A 16825-nucleotide genomic window follows, 5' to 3' on the forward strand; every position below is an offset into this window, starting at 1 on the left:
GTGACAGGGGTAATATTTAAACCTGCCAATCTTATATTTGTGGCTACAAGCCTATCTTCCCCTTGCATATCTTGTGTTTTGACAAAGAGACGCACTTAAATGTGCCTCACTCCTTGTTTGTATGTTTTTTCACACCAAGAAAGTCAACAGTGATGCCTCAAACTAATTTTCCCATTTATTCTTTAAGACTCACACTTGAATTTGATGACTGACTATTCAGTTATGGTTGGTAACTTTGCAGTGATGAGAAAGTCCATCTCTTAAAACAAAATTACTTGTGCAGCTCTTCATGGCTTTCAAACATTCAAAGGCTTGAATTTTCATTACTGATCACTGAAATGTATATAGTAGGTAAGAAAATAATTTTTAATACCTCCTAATCTTCTGCTCAGCTGTTCACCTAAGAGAGCTGTCTTACTACCTGAACTAGGGTGCAACAAGTCTGGGAGTGGTTAAATCCTTCATGATTTTAATAAATGAATGCCGATGCCCCAACTGAAACCAGTCTTCATGTCTAGTAGGTACAGTTGCTACCACACAGTTTAAAACCACTATTAAAAAGGGGTGATGGTCAGTATGACAAAGACGTTCCAGATGCTGAAATAGATGAACTGAAAAGCATAAAACAGGATTTTTTTAAACTGCTTTGGCCTTCCTTAAGAGAACAAGCAGATCTCCATGCTTTTGTGAAGGTAATTGCAGAAGGCTGTATAATGCTCTTTTGTTACCTTTACTATTTAGCTGGAAAGGTCTCTTTAATCTTTCAGACAAAGGCATAATGAAACCCAACTGCTGTAAGTAAAACTGGGAAAATTAAGTTTACAACCAAAGATTTTAATTTTTATAAGTGAGAGGAGTTATTGCTAGAAGGCAGAATTGTTTTGAATTCCTTAGAGTGTAAAAGGCAGATCGGCTATCTTTCTCACTGTTATACAGTAGTTCAAAGAAAAGCAAGCAGACTGATAAAAGAACATGAAATTCAAGGGCCTGCATGTGTAGAAATCAGACGTGACAACACAGCCTCTTGTGCCTTATAAATTAAAGACCTGTTTGTCTTTGTAAAGGCAAACTTTGTAAATTCCTGCTGTAATTGTGCTTAGAGATAATAGGAACAAATAAAACTGCATTACCACAGAAGAGCTGAGCACCACCCAGCTCAGGAAAATCTGGAGATGCTTTCACCTGAGTTTGCAGCTTTGCTAAATATTCCTTAAGATCTGAAAAGGAGTTGCCTCTAGAGAGAAAGGCCAACAGAATAAGGGACCTTTCTAGTTTGAACTACTCAAAATGCAGGACAAAGGCTCTCCTCTCATTGTCCCTGTTTAATCACCATGAAGAACAGCAGCAGCAGTTGGGCAACCCAAGAGAGAAAGGCCCTGGGCGACTTTGAAAGGATTGACACCTTCCCATTGATTTTTTGCAAAGCTGATTAGCTGTAGCTGCATGTTTGCACTTCGGGTTAGAAAACCCATTTGTGATTTTGAAGGGTGTGTAATAAAGGTGTGAGTCACCAGAGTATGGATGTTTATTCTTAGCTTCATATGCTTAAAATAGAACAATAGGTTCCCAATTACTGTTTGGGCAGCCTGTTCCATAAACCAAGGACCACATCAGCCAAACTGTTCTATCTCAGGTCTGAGCCTGGAGGCTCATGAAAGGAGCATTCCAGTCTGCCTGGAGGGCCTAAAGTGAGATTGCTTTGCCACTCGTCCCTCATCAAATGACAAGTTTATATTGCAGGGCTCTTTATGCTTTATTTCTTACTTTTTTTTTCCCTTCTCTGCAGTACCCTTTACTTTTATTATAGTGTCTTTTCCATGTTTTGTTTGTTTTGAAATCAAATGCCACCATCTTTTATTATCACTTTCCTTTTTGGGTACCTGGTTGCTTCTGAATCTGGAAATGTTTTTAGTGCTTTTTGGTCCATTTATTTCCTGAAATTGTTCAGCAGCACAAACCTGTTTTTTTAGCTTCTCTTAGTCATTCATTTACAGCAAATAGATTGGCACTCCTGCTTTTGAGAGCGAATGAGAAGGATCACTGACATCTTGATACTCTCAAGAAACACAAAGATAGCATCACTCTGGTGAGGGGTTTTTTCCCTACTTTTTTTTAACTCGTCCTGTAGTTTTTTAATATCAGGACAACCTTTTTTTGCAGATGCTGTGGGAACTGGGGCTGTTTATTCTAGAAAAGAGGAGACTGAGGGGAGATCTTATTAACATTTATAAATATCTAAATGGTGGGTGTCAGGAGGCTGGGACATCCCTTTGATCTATTGTAGGTAGCAACAGGACAAGGGGTAATGGGATCAAGCTGGAACACAAAAAGTTCCATTTAAACATAAGGCAAAACTATTTCACTATTCAGGTGAAGGAGCCCTGGCACAGGCTGCCTAGAGGGTTTGTAAAGTCTCCTTCCTTGGAGGTCTTCAAGACCTGCCTGGACATGTTCCTATGCAATCTGATCTAGGTGACCCTATTTCTGCAGGGGTGTTGGACTGGATGATCTCTAAAGGTCCCTTCCAACCCTACCATTCTATGATTCTATGGTACTTTCTGGCACTACACACTTCTATCAAGCATCTACCTTTATCCTCCCATTTTCAGTAGGTGCAATTTCTTTGTTTTACTCCTTCCCTGGTATACTCAGAGGTAGTTATCTTAATAAAACATTTCATTTGCATGTCAGTAGTCCAAGTATTGGAACCCTGTATCCTTTACTTTTTCCTCTTTTTTTTTTTACTGAGTTTTTCTTCTAATGGACTTGATTCCTTACAATCCTGATATGCCAATATAAAACCATTGTCTGTTATGTATTATTCATAGGATCCACAGTTGAATGAACCAGACTTTAAAGTTCTTCTGGTTCTGTTGTACAACCTCTTAAAAACAAAACCCCAAAAAATAAGTACAACACAAATAGGACATATTATATTTTCTAACAACTCCAAAAAAAGAAACACTCCAAAATGTATAAACCTCGTGTAACCTTGATAATTCTTCAGTACTCTATTTCATTAATTCACTACAGTACTGAATCTTACCCGTTATTGCTGACCAAAATAAAATACAGGAAGAAAAGGATGCTCTTCAAAACGGACGGAATAGGAAACAGGATAAAAATGCAATGTTCTTGAAATAGAAGTTACTAAAAAAAAAAAAATCAGTACATAATGATTGGTCATAAATCAGAAAGAGCAAGAAAAGGAGAAAAACTTGAGTGTTTTAGTCAGGATGAAGCTAGTTAGATATGGCAATGAAAATGGCAAATGTTTGTACTCATTTCTAATAGAGATAGGAAAATATTAACAACATTGTTCAAAGACCTGTGTCCATTCATACAGAAGGAATGTTAAAGGAAATTTACAGAAAAATTACTATCATCAGCACTTTGTATTTGGCCTTTTCTTCACTGCCTCCATTTGGAATCCACTTGACTTGAAAATGAGAGCCTGGAGTTGCAAACAGGATTCCAGTTGAGGACTCTGAAGTGTCTATTTTATAAGCGAAGTCTGGATATAGGCTGGTAGCCCAGAAAGGAAAAATAATGAGAGCATATGGGATTATCATCTATAAATGTTGGATGAGGAAGAATGTTGGAGGAGGTTCTTAAAACTGAAAAACAATGCTGGCACAAAAACAGCACATCTAATCTGAAAAATATGATTCTGATCATGAGAGTACTGGCTTCTTTAAAAGGTGCTGCATACCTGTTACACCTTTTGCTTTACTAGGCTTAGTGGGAAGTGAATTAAAACTGCATTAACAAACTGAAACAGTCACACTGGGCCATATTCAGGTTTCACAGAATCACAGAATCTTAAGGGTTGGAAGGGACCTCAAGAGATCTAGTCCAATCCCTCTGCCAGAGCAGGACCACCTAGAGTAGGTCACACAGGAACTTATCCAGGTGGGTTTTGAATGTTTCGAGAGAAGGAGACTCCATAACCCATCTGGGCAGCCTGTTCCAGTGCTTCCTCGCCCTCGCAGTGAAGAAATTTTTCCTTATGTTTCTTCAGAACCTCTTATGTTCCAGCTTGTAACCACTGCTCCATGTCCTATCATTAGACAGCATTGAGAACAGCCTGGCTCCATTCTCCTGACACCCACTCTTGATGGTATTAATTATAGTATAATAACTATACTTTATTATTAACTAATTTAAATATTCTATAAACCATGACATCTCTAAGTTCAAGAAAGTGATGAACAATGATGACTGCTGATTGCTTAGGACAGCAGAGCTTGGGTTTGTTAGGAGATACAAAAAAAGTGACAATCTACTTTAAATGCCTGTTGTAGCAGTCTAACAGCCTCTGTGTGAAAGCACTGATTCTGACTGTTGTACATCTGGAATCATGGTGCTGTGATTTGGTTTGCATTTCTTTTCTTTCTCCATTGGCCATCTCTAAATAATTTTAAAATCCATTAACTGCTTTCAAGTACATTTTATAGAGGGATAAAGGTGTCAAAACCATTAATTTCATATACAGTTTGACATACACAGTAAATTTCATATACTGTTTTAAATTTAATATAACAGTAGCTGTATAAGGCAAATAAACCTCCATTGTGCCTTGACTCTTTGATCAGCTGACTGTCCTATACAGGCACGGATAAGCCAGCACCAACCACAGCCCACGTTGTCTCTTCTCCAGCCAGTATTTAAGGAACACAGTAAGTAGCAGTGTTTTGCAGTTAAGAGGTTTTGAGGACACAGGCTGGAGCAGGTAATATAAAGTACCATGCAGTGGGCTAAGTGATATGAGGGAGAGTAGGATGCTTTGCCTCAGGGGTGAGTCAGATAGAGAGTTTATGTTGACCATGAAAGGAGACAGAGCTTAGCATAATTGAGCCCGTAAGAACAAGGCACACATATCTATAGGAAATCTGTTGTTTCTGGTGATGCTGGATCACAGAATGGTAGCGGTTGGAAGGGACCTTTAGAGATCAACCAGTCCAACCCCCCTGCAGAAGAATGGTCACATAGGAACATGTCCAGGCGGGTCTTGAAGACCTCCAAAAAAGGAGACTCCACAACCCCTCTGGGCAGCCTGTGCCAGGGCTCCCTCACCTCAACAGTGAAATAGTTTTGTCTTATGTGTAAATGGAACTTTTTGTGTTCCAGCTTCATCCCATTACCCGTCATCCTGTTGCTAGCTACTATAGAAAAAAGGGATGTCCCAACCTCCTGACACTCACCCTTTAGATATTTATAAATGTTAACAAGATCTCCCCTCAGTCTCCTCTTCTCTAGACCAAACAGTCCCAGTTCCCGCAGCCTTTTCTCATATGAAAGATGTTCCAGTCCCCTGATCTTGCTGTGGATCTTATGGGATATCTTTTTTAAGAAGAAAGGATCTTTCATGGCTTGAAATAGATTATTTGTGTAGGTATTTGCCCTCATGACACATCATACAGTGTGTGTATATGTTTGTACGTGCAACACATATGTAGTGTTTTGGGGGTATTATTTGTGCATTATGAAGAAGCCTATGCTTCAGCAAAATAAATGTAAATACTTATTACCTAATGTCCAAAAACAATGCCATTTTCCTCTTAACAGTCAACAAGTGGAGCAAAAACCTTGGTGCTGATTATTTGATGATATTAAGGGTGTTGATTATGACACAAATTGAAGATGTTAGTTGAATCTACAGGGATGCAGAGCACCAGAAGAGACAGGGAAGATTACAAGGCTGTTATTTTGAAGTAGAAACTGTGTGCAGTATTGCAGTACTAGCAGATTCATTTGAAGTGCTTTGGTTTTTCTGAATGCTGTAGCATTGCATTGTGGAATCTCAAGCAATACATGTGGTTGAATTTATTACAAGATAGGACTCTGCTGTTTGAGTCTATTCAATTTGGAGCAAAACCATGTGCTATGAATACTGCCAAGAGTAAACCTTTAAATCTAATTGTTAGCTACCTACCAACTGCTTACTTACTATTTTAATAATTAGTCTCTATTTCATTATTGTGCTAGAGGACAACAACGTGACCACAGCAACCTCAGAATAGCAAGCTCCTCCTATAAGTACAAACAAATAATAAGGCACAACAGGCAGCTTATTTCTGGATAATTGTAGGTTGATGGTTCAGTTTATACATCCAAAGGTCTATTGACTTTGATCTTTGCAGAGGCTCAGTAACCACTCTGAAATTCAGTGAGTAGGGTGTTATATTCACACGAGGAAACAGAACTTGGTCTGCAGGGTGGATGGAAAACCACCTTAACCACTAAATTGCCAGGTATCATAACCAACGATATGACATTAGTGAGGACTAAACTGCAATTTACAGCCATCTTGCATAACCTAGAGCCATTTCATAAATGAGATTAACTATGCTGTTTAAATCAGTGTTATAGAGTGAGGTAGAGGAAGGATGTTATTTCATTCTGGCAAACATTCACGGCCTGCAATTTCAGGGTTTTTTTTAATTTAATTACCACAGTTATAAAAGTACGTTTTCATTACAACTTTGTTACAAATATGCGTGCTAGAAAACTGCTTCTCCCTAATGTATTTCATTTAAACACATGAAAAAGTTGGCACTTAGCCTTAACCTATTAAAATATTTGGGATCTCGCTTTCATTATACATTTTTGGTGCTGCTGTTTCATAGAGTTTCCCAAGTTGAATTTAGCACGGTTACAAAACGGCCCTGTGGCACTGCCAGCCTGATTGTCCCTGCCTAGGCCTAGGGCTGCCCCAAGCTGCCCTTGACCCAGGACCCCCATGTCAGCCCCTGGGGCCATCAGCCCCTCTCCCAGTGATGTACAGCAGAGCTACTCCCCAGCTCCCCACAGCACTGCCCTGCCTGGCTACAGGCCATCAAGCATGTCCCCATTGTGGGCCCACGTCCTAGCTCTGGCCCATCACCTCTCCAAAGAGATGCCTGTTGCCCAGGGCTGGGGCTGTCCCGGTTCCCCCCAGCTGCCCTGGGCACTGGCTGCCAGGGTCTGCCATCACTCACCCAGTGAGCCACCATCCCTCACCTCTGTTCAAACACACTAACACTGCTTCTCTTGTAAGTGATGATGACATTTTGTAGCATAGCTCATGACTTTGTAATACCATAGATGGGCAATAATGACTTGTTCAACTTAATTCCAATTCTATATGCTGTTTTCATGCCATTTCAGTTTATAGTCTTACTGCAAAAGCACATGAAAGAGGCCCTTAAATTCTTCCCACATACTTTACTAAAGTAATTCCTGTTTGTGTAGCATGGGTCCAACTCAAGTTTTAGAACCCTGGTAAAAAATTCCTAGATTGCTGTTTCAAAGTGAAGCAATGCTATCTGTTGGAGATAACACAAATGCCATAAACATATTCACTCAGGGGAAAAAAAAGGCTCACAGTATAAATATTTTGAGCAGAGCTTTCTCTTGCCTTTTTCTTTCCATTGTGCTGAAGACACCCCATTGCCACCATCCTTGGTACTTTCAGAGGGCTCTGCCAGCAATGTTGCAGAGGAGATTATTCCAGACCGTAGTTACTTTGAAACAAACTCTCTCCTATTACAGTAATTATGTATGTGACAACAAGCAGTATGTAAAATTCAGGCAGCTAATGCTGCGGTCCTGCCTGTGCTTTAAACACCTCTTCCTGCAGGCATGAAGCCTTCCTTGCTTTCAGGCAGCTACATTTGAATGTTTGGAGTGGGGGAGAGCTGAGAAGACACAGGCTGGGCAGTTTTCATCTGACTGTAAGTCATTAAAAGCAAACCAGATGGTGCACTTAACAATGGTATTAAAATAAAATGAGTAAAAGTATGCCTAGGGCATAGTAAAATCTTTAATTTGTCATTCATCCCCAGCCTTCGTCAGTGATTGATGGATGATTTCACAAAAGTGTCCAGATTAGATTCTGAATGAATCAATTTCCTATAATATTAATACAGTGCAATTGCTGATGCATTTACTTTTATTGCATAGACTCACATCTTCACAATTTTACTTCCCTTTGAGCTACTGCTTAGTTCAGTCACCGATTGAAACGAATGCTGTTGAGCAACACCGAGTTCCTAAGGGAGTTAAAAAAAACAGCCAACCTTTAAGGGGAGCCCTAAAAACCTGTGGCTGAACTGTGTATTGAGAAATAGTAATATGATACAGACCAGCTGACATGAGCACTATGTCCCAAGACATTTTATTCTATGCCATGGCTATCTGCCATGGTCCATTTATCGTTCCCAAGACCAACTGTATGCAGAGGATAATGGACACTCTTTTGCAACACGGGTTAGCACACAGAGGGAAGCTATTATATCTTGTATTGGCTAGGATAGGTCTTGCTAAAAGCATCTGCAGTATAATTTATATGCATATCTCATCGCAGCAGACTTCTTTTGCAATGAGGTGTCCAGCTAGTGAAAAATAACTTTAGCTTAAAAGGAAAGGGGGGGAAGGTGTTATTACTACTCATTTAATTCTCATAATGTAACAATGGTGTTATGTTTCATACACAAAACCTTCAACTGTATTTTTAAGTGCATCTTGCCTCCAGGCTCTTTAGACTTCAACTTGCATGATTTACTTATTCTTTAATTTTGTTCCAAATGTAGTTTTTTTAACCTGGTTGCAGTAGCAATTTCCCTGTTCCTAGAGGTCACAGACACAAAATGCTGCTTACAAGGTAAACTTGACAGGTAGGAAAAAATAAAACAGATGATTGCCTTTGCCTGAATAAAACTTTTCTACCAAGCAAACCGTCAAGGACAGATAAAGCAATCTAAAATAATAAATCATTGTTTTCCAGATATTTTCCTCACAAGTGAATGTTACAAATTTATCATCTATGGGAAACTTTTTTAGAGATCTGTTTGTTTTTTCTAATATAGAGAAACTTGGTTGTTTTCCCTAAAAAGAAAGTAACAAAATCCAAACTATTCTGGCCCAGCAGTTGATAACTGGTGTTGTGATACAGGCCTAAGGAACACTTGTTTTCAATGTTAGTGCTTTTGCTGAAGGGCTAGAGATTGAAGTTTTGATGAAGATCACCTCATTCTCAGCATCAATGAGTCACTACACTGAGATGTACTTTATCTTGATATCCAAAGTCACAGTCAGTCTTACACAGGTGGAGTAATTGCAGAGGAGTAGAACTTTCAGAAACTATGGACTTGAAAAAAATCATACAACTTTCCATTTCTAGCTCTTTAGGTGGTCTGGGCTAGGTAAAGAGTATTATGGAAGGCAACTCCCTGTGGTTCCAACACCTCTTCTAGCTTGACCTGTTTTTGCTACCTTGTTAGTTGAAACCAGGTTTAATTAAAATAATGTTAAGAATGAGTTTGGGAGTTCAGCCTGTAACATGTCTCTCAACGGCACTGTTTCATAATTCATATGAGTTAATGCTATGAATTCATATGAATTCATGTCTGTTATTGAGGGCTGCTTTTGTCCCAGTATGATGCAGAGAAAGTTAAAGAGGCTTTCAAGACAAACAAAAGTTGATATTTTTTGATGTGTAATAACGGTAAGAAATACATAGGTTTAAAACCAAAATTGTTTTCATGCCTTTTCTGTTGCGAGTTGCCTTTGAGGAAAATTATACTCAAATATTCTATTGAAATTACTTCCCACAGTAGACTTCTAGTCTGACTTCTTAACAAGCAGGTCTAACAGATACTCATTAGAAGCTGAGGTTATATCTAGTAATTCATATAACTCGTTTAGGCCCTATGGCTGAGTGAATTGGCCAGCTCAATAGGGCTCAGGAAATAGGAACTTTATTCCAAGTTCCAAGACAAGCCTTCTTAAGTTTCTATGCTTTGTTATCCAAAAACCAGAGCAAATGGTATTGACTGCTTTTGTGAAGGCTTTGAAATCTGCCTACAAAAAATACTGCATAGTGTATTGGTATTCTTATTATCAAGAGAGAAGGCTGTGTGCAAAATTACATGGAATAGCCATTTTCTCCCTGAAGGAGAAAAATAAGAATGCCTCAGCACGTCTGCTAATGATTAACCATGTTACAGTTCTGGTATTTTGTATTACTGGACACTTTTACTATGTGTGGTGACAAAGAGTTTTGCCCTTAAAGGCAGACTTGTTGGCTACCTTCTGTAGGGACCTTAGGTATAAGAGCACACTGTGGAGCACTGTGCCAACAAGTGGGTTGTCAGCAGGCTGCCAGTGTAGCTCTGATCTGGGCAGAAAGTTGGAGGAAGGCCAAAACACTGACCATATGGTCATGCTGCAGGCTGCCCTTCCAGCATGGTCGCGGCATAGCCAGGCACTGGTGAAGTCTATGCAAAGATTTCCTCTATCCTTTCAACCCATAAATCTTTTTGTTCCACAAAGCATTCCATCTAGGAATGCTAAGGACTTTGCCACATAGTCAACTAGGGGGTTTTTTTGTTCTAACTTGTAATTAGGAAAAGAGAAGCAGAGAGCTGGCTGAGAAAGTCCAGCTTTCCTGACTCATGTCTTTTCTATGAAATCTACAGTTTCCAGGAATCAGCTGTTCTTTGCCCATGAATTTCTTCACCAATGCCCAGACCGTAGAAGCCATTTTAATGTCTCATTTAATTTATTTTTTTTTTACTTTCTATAATGTAACACCAAAATAAATTGTAGCTGATTAGCCTTGATGTTAAAGCTGGAAGGGGAATAAATAAGCCTTTATCAAAGGACTAGACATGAGAGTGTAATTTAATTGGTCATACTTTTTGTGTGTGTGTGCTAAGCAGCATTTCAAGAGATATGGAAATCTCCTGGGGAAAAAAAAAAAGATGATAGTTTGGGCAGCTCAAGCTTTGTATGCTGATAACCATCATTCTCTTACTTCCCCTGCCCTCACCACGTTTCAGCTCAGCCCATGTCCCTTTGGATCAAGCAATTGATCTCTTCATTGCCAATGCAGTAATGGTCTAGTATGCCTGCTTGTCTCTGCTCTTAGATTGCCACATCTGTGAATGCATGTATTTATCTGCTATTCCTGTATATATTTGGCATGTTACCACATTGTGCACTGTGTGGTACATTATGTAATGTCCATGAGGCACCAGGAATTTAAATGCAAGAAATGGCTGGCCTGGCCACTTTTTAATTCTTTGCTTACTGCAATTCCTGAATCCAGTGTTTCTTCACCTTCAGATCTTACTGCCCTACATATTCCAAGGATTCAAACTAAGCCACTAGGATTTAGATCTAAGGTATACTTAGCTTGGGAAAGTGATCTGCAGCTTCTCAGGCAATTTCTTATAATATTGCAGACCATTTCAATTCTGACATCAAGACACAAGTCTATCAATTCACCGTTCCTCCTGTCATATCATCTCATTTCTCTGAAAGCAGTGCAACAGCCTTTTGGCTGCACATTAACAATAGTAAAACATGTATCATGATATCAGCTAAAGTAGTTGCAATTGTGTCCCAATTGTTTATTTTCCTTTTTTTATTTAATTTCCATGTCACCACCAGCTGCACTCAGACCAGGATAAAGGAGATGGATCACTTAAGTACATCCTTTCGGGAGATGGAGCAGGAGATCTCTTCATTATCAATGAAAACACTGGTGACATCCAGGCCACAAAGAGACTAGACAGAGAAGAAAAACCTGTATACATACTCCGTGCCCAGGCTATAAACAGAAGGACTGGAAGACCAGTGGAACCAGAATCTGAGTTCATCATTAAGATCCATGATATCAATGACAATGAGCCAACGTTTACAAAGGATGTTTACAATGCCAGCATTCCTGAAATGTCCGATGTTGGTAGGTGCTAATTAATAACTGATTTCAGTGTCTGGTCAGGGTTCTTCCTGTGGAGTTAATGAGGGGCCCAAGGTTTTCTAACACTGCTGTTTCAAGTCTGGAGTAAAAGCACCTCAGCCATTTTAAAAAAAACCTAACTGCAGGAAAACAGTGACAACAGTTTGCTGGAATCAGAGGTGTCAGCTGAGTGAAACGCACTCCTATTTTACCACAGAAAATGCAAGTTCATACAATCTAGTTTAGCTCAAAGTGAAAGTGAGCTGTGCCAAGCTGTGTTACCTGACATCTGTACAGAGGTTAATATGCTTTGTTAAAGTGACTTAGTGGCAATCCATACTTACCTAAGTGTGTCTACACCCTGCCTAGATCTGTTCAGCAATGCTTCTTTAGTTCAGGAAGGTAAAAGAACTTCAGGAGCAAAAACTATCACCCGAGTAAAACTTATCACTGATTCTGAGGTGTGCCACAAACTTCCTAGGACCTTTGTTGCTCTTTTCATGAGAAAGAAGAGAGCTCCAAAGTCCATTGAAATCCATTGAAATCTTTCTATTGATTTAAAATGTATCAAGCTGTAAGAATCAATCAATCAAAGGAAAGAAAATAACTTCCTTGATATACAATTTTAAGACTGGATCTTTTCCAGAGAATTTGACAGGTTTTGATTCTGTCTCTGTCTCTTTGAATCTGCCTCAGATTCTTAGGGAGGTCATTTTGATCTCTTTGTCAGAGAGCAATGGACGGCTGAACTGCAAAAAGCAGACTTCTAATCTGAAATAGTATCCAGGGAGAGAAGCATTAATTAATCATAGTCAAGAATGAGATTAAAATAAAACTCAAGCAATATGAAAATGAACACTTTGGGGCATACTCTGTCCTCTCATTCATGGGACTTGTCACATGGATGAAACCTCAGCTGGTGGAAACAGAACCTAATATTCACATTTTAATACGTGAAGTGAATACTTTATTCACAAAACTGTTTTAAATGCCAAAACCTAATCTCATTTTTTATGTTGTTAACATTTTGCCTAGGATTCAACACCATTTCTTTCTCTAGAAGACACATGAAAAACCAGATTTACATTCCTATGTCAAACACCTTACAAGCATGTGTAAATTTGCAAAAGTATGACTCTTGACCTAGATTCAAATTCTGAATACCACCAACATCTGGGGAAGGGTGCATTGCTGGTTTCTTCACAAGAAAAGTGATAAAGGATCTACATATCCAATCAGTAACTGTGTATTTTATTGAATTGAGAATACATCAGCTATCATTTTGGGTTTGTACCTTTGTCCTTTGTGAACAGAGAAACTTCTACAAAATAGGAATATCTCTTAACATTTTGCTGCAAGTTTGACCTGAACATGAACCATGGGGTTTTTTTACATCATAAACTGTCTTGGCCATGAAAAAAAAAAAACCCTCATGGATTTTTATTTTCTTTACTTTATCACTGCAGGTACCTTTGTTGTGCAAGTCACTGCAACTGATGCCGATGATCCTACCTATGGGAATAGTGCTAAAGTTGTCTACAGCATTCTCCAGGGACAACCATATTTCTCCGTTGAATCTGAGACAGGTCAGGGGACCCTATCTGTCACTCTGTGACAATGTCTGTAATTCAAAATGACATGCTAAGTCAAGCTAGGACATATTACACAAAAACTTCAAAGAGATTACATCTTACTGAGTGCAAAATCTGACAAACTTAATAGAGCAATACATCTGTAAACATGACACCTACATTATTTTAATCTTAGCAGCAAAGTCTAATAAATACAATTAGTACTGAATGTGAACCAGTTTTCAATCATTTTTAACAAGCATTGGGTACAGAGACTGCCGTGGATGCTTAAATTAAACCAAATGGGTTGGCTTTTAGGAGAAAACGAGAAACAGGTGGGTGTGGAAAAAAAAGTGCTTAATCCTCATAGATCTTCATAATGACTAAATTAAGACTGAGGGTTTGTTCAGGTGGGTTTGGATTTTTTTTTACCTCCTGCTTCTTCAAAACTTGTTTAAAGTAATTAAAATTTCTGTACATCTGCAACATATCACTTTAATGCTAATTTTATGAAAGAATCTTAATTAAGAATAATGACAGAAGAGATAAAATTGGTTGTTGCGCTACACTAGAAGATCACAAATAGAATCCCAAACTTCATAGTTCCAGTTTTGGAAGATGTTTAAATTATACACAGTGACTGGAATTTTTTACGGTCTGAGTAACAGACAGCTTTGGAAGGTGTGCATATAAAACACAGAATTCTGGCTGACTGAGTCTGCTCTACCATTGACTATCTAACTAGATAGATAGTATTTTCCCAGGATTTATAACAAAATTCTCCAACATGAAACAAAAGATCTCAAGAAACTCCTTAAATGGGAACATCCATTGTGATAGGTTGCTGGGAGCTAGAAAAATCTGTTCTCCTTGGCATCCTTATAGGAAAAGAGTGGATTATCCCAGACAATTAGTCAGATTTTATCATTGTTTCTCACATAAATCTTAGAGACTCGGTCAAGGAAAAGGAGGGACAGATTAGACATCTCAAAGAAAAACCTGAGCTGAGAAATATGTACATAATTCTGAGAAGAACGAGAGCCAAGATCAAAGGGAGCTTCCCTTCAAGCCTATAAGGTATTAGATAATACAAGCAAGGATTTTTGCACTGATGCACTCACTCTAACTTGGACAGAACACTATGTGCTCTTCTATCTAGAGTTATAATAAGGATAATGTACCTGGAAGTTCACCAGTAATAACCTTTTAGCAAGAGGGCTGTATGGGGCACAGAAGGGAAGCGAGGTAAACCACAGGCTTGGTCTTCCTGCCATGGAAATCAATTGCAAAACTCCTAGAGTGAAACAAGTCTCTGTCGAAGCTGCTGTGAAATTTGCCATGGATTTCAGTATTTGAATTTTACCCCTTTTGCCTACAAAGGAATCAGTTCTTTGCCTGAAGAGGCCCAGTGAGAATGCAAACATTTTGCTTCATGGTAAATCTGAATGATTGAATTTCAATAGGAATTGGCCTCATCACTGATATTGGTGCCTTTGAAGAAGGAAGTGACTGGCAAAATCATTTCAGTCAATGTATAAATAGAAATATATATACTTGGGCATGCTTGGATGCTCATAATTTTCTTAATTAATTTCTCTTCTCCCATTTAATGTTGTTGTACTGCCTCTTTAATGATGTCTTGCTGAAGTTAGCTTTTTTTTTTTCTTCTATCCACATCTATCAAAATAAAAACAGTGACAGAACAGGAGAGAAAAGATGGAACACATTATAACGAACAAAGAGCCTTTTTCCAGTTCAGTGAGAGACTTGAGCACAGAGTTGAAAGGGGGTAATAGTTATGTAAAACAACACTGCTCACAAATAAGTAGAATGTCTTTCTGGGGATGCCACTAATACTGTGTCTGTCACACAGGCAGCAGCCTGAGATATAATATGACAAGTCTGTAATTTAATGAGCCATCTCATAACAGTAAATATTTGTACTGGGCAAAGTTTACTTATTACATGGAGATTATTTAGTTCTTTAGGCTGTGGGGTTTTTTAATAAATATTTCCATCAAAGTCAGTGCCTTACTGTGAACTCCCCCTCTTTAATTTTTGTGCTTTCAGGCATTATTAAAACTGCTTTGCTAAATATGGATCGTGAAAACAGGGACCAATACCAAGTGGTCATTCAGGCTAAGGACATGGGAGGCCAGATGGGCGGATTATCAGGAACCACCACTGTGAACATCACCCTGACTGACGTAAACGACAATCCGCCTCGCTTCCCTCAGAGTATGAAACATTCACATTCCATGTCTTTACATTAAAATGGATGAAAAAATTGCTTTGTTTGCTTATTTTTCCCCTCAGATATTGTTTCTGCTGTTATGAACTTACCGAATGTCAAACTTCCTTTATGAAAGAAAAAGAGAACACAAAAAGCAAGCAGTAGCATCATGCTAAGGTTAATTGCAATAACTGGGAAGCAAGTCTTCAGTATTTTTACTCCAGTTGCCATAGACAGCCTGAGACGTGAATTACTGTACACAAACAACCTCTATTTTTCCTACCTACTAAATACCTTTGACTGATAGAATCGATATTTCTAGTTCAATATCATTTGTATTAGACCTTATGGTTGACTGCGTTTTAAGACATCTCTTGTAACATAACATATTTAAGTTATGACATATACTTAGGTACATAAAATGATACCAAGAGCAATTCTCTCACAAGGAATATTTACATCCAGGAAGCGTTTGCCTCAATGGATTTTGCTATAATCTTTGCATACAGAAACAAAGGCACGTACCTAAATATATTGAGTATTTCTGCCTATTTTCTTTCCCCTCTCTCAGACAATTTGGTAGCTATCTGTGTGGTATTTGAAGGGATCAGTTGAGCAAGATCTCTTGGAAAGCAATTTCTATTCATGATCATTCATGGGCATAAGTGAGTCAAAGTGATTCAACTTTCATCCACCTCTCTTTCCTCTTTCCTTCTCTCTTTCGTTCTTTCTCTCTTTTTCTTCCTCTTTTTTTTTGTTACTTTATCCAGCCACTGCTCTATGTGTGATGTGTGTGTATCACAGTGTCAGTGTGTGTCAAAGTCAAGAGCAGCCGTTAGAGAAAATAATTGCAGATACTATCAGATAAATCAGCAAGCTTTGGCAGTTAAGTCACTGGGAAAGTTATTGGAAGCAACTTGTCATTTAAGTTCAAAGTCTATTCTTTGCTGTGGGCAAAGTGTTTCCATTTAAATTAGAGCAACTTAAGAGAAAATATAGCACTCTGCCTGCAATGAGTTAATTATATATCTCTGGACATAAGAGCCAAAGATACAGCTTCATAATGCCAACATTCCCCAAGTACAGTTTTTTCAGAGGAGAATGCAATGTAGCACATTATTAATAGGAATTTGGACTGGATTTGATTTTTGCGTTACTAAGCTGCATCAGCCTCTGGCAATTCTTAATACTCGTCCTTTGGCCTCAAGACAGTTTTCAGATACAATTTGTGATATGGCCAACAGATACTCTGTTGGTCTAGACTCTGTGTCTAGAAAGGGACTTCCATTGATA

The 16825-nt window shown here is 38.6% G+C and overlaps 1 protein-coding gene across 1 annotated transcript in view; it reads left to right on the forward strand.

The window, feature by feature from the left end:
* Positions 1–16825, forward strand: part of LOC104550155 (cadherin-6) — a 102014-nt gene that overhangs the window by 65944 nt on the left and 19245 nt on the right. The window contains exons 3-5 of the mRNA XM_061995038.1: positions 11437–11731; positions 13195–13314; positions 15370–15537. Coding sequence (XP_061851022.1) covers positions 11437–11731; positions 13195–13314; positions 15370–15537 — 583 coding nt within the window. The remainder of the gene's footprint in view (positions 1–11436; positions 11732–13194; positions 13315–15369; positions 15538–16825) is intronic.

This window comes from Colius striatus, chromosome 4 (assembly GCF_028858725.1).
Source record: "Colius striatus isolate bColStr4 chromosome 4, bColStr4.1.hap1, whole genome shotgun sequence".
Classification (NCBI taxonomy): domain Eukaryota; kingdom Metazoa; phylum Chordata; class Aves; order Coliiformes; family Coliidae; genus Colius; species Colius striatus.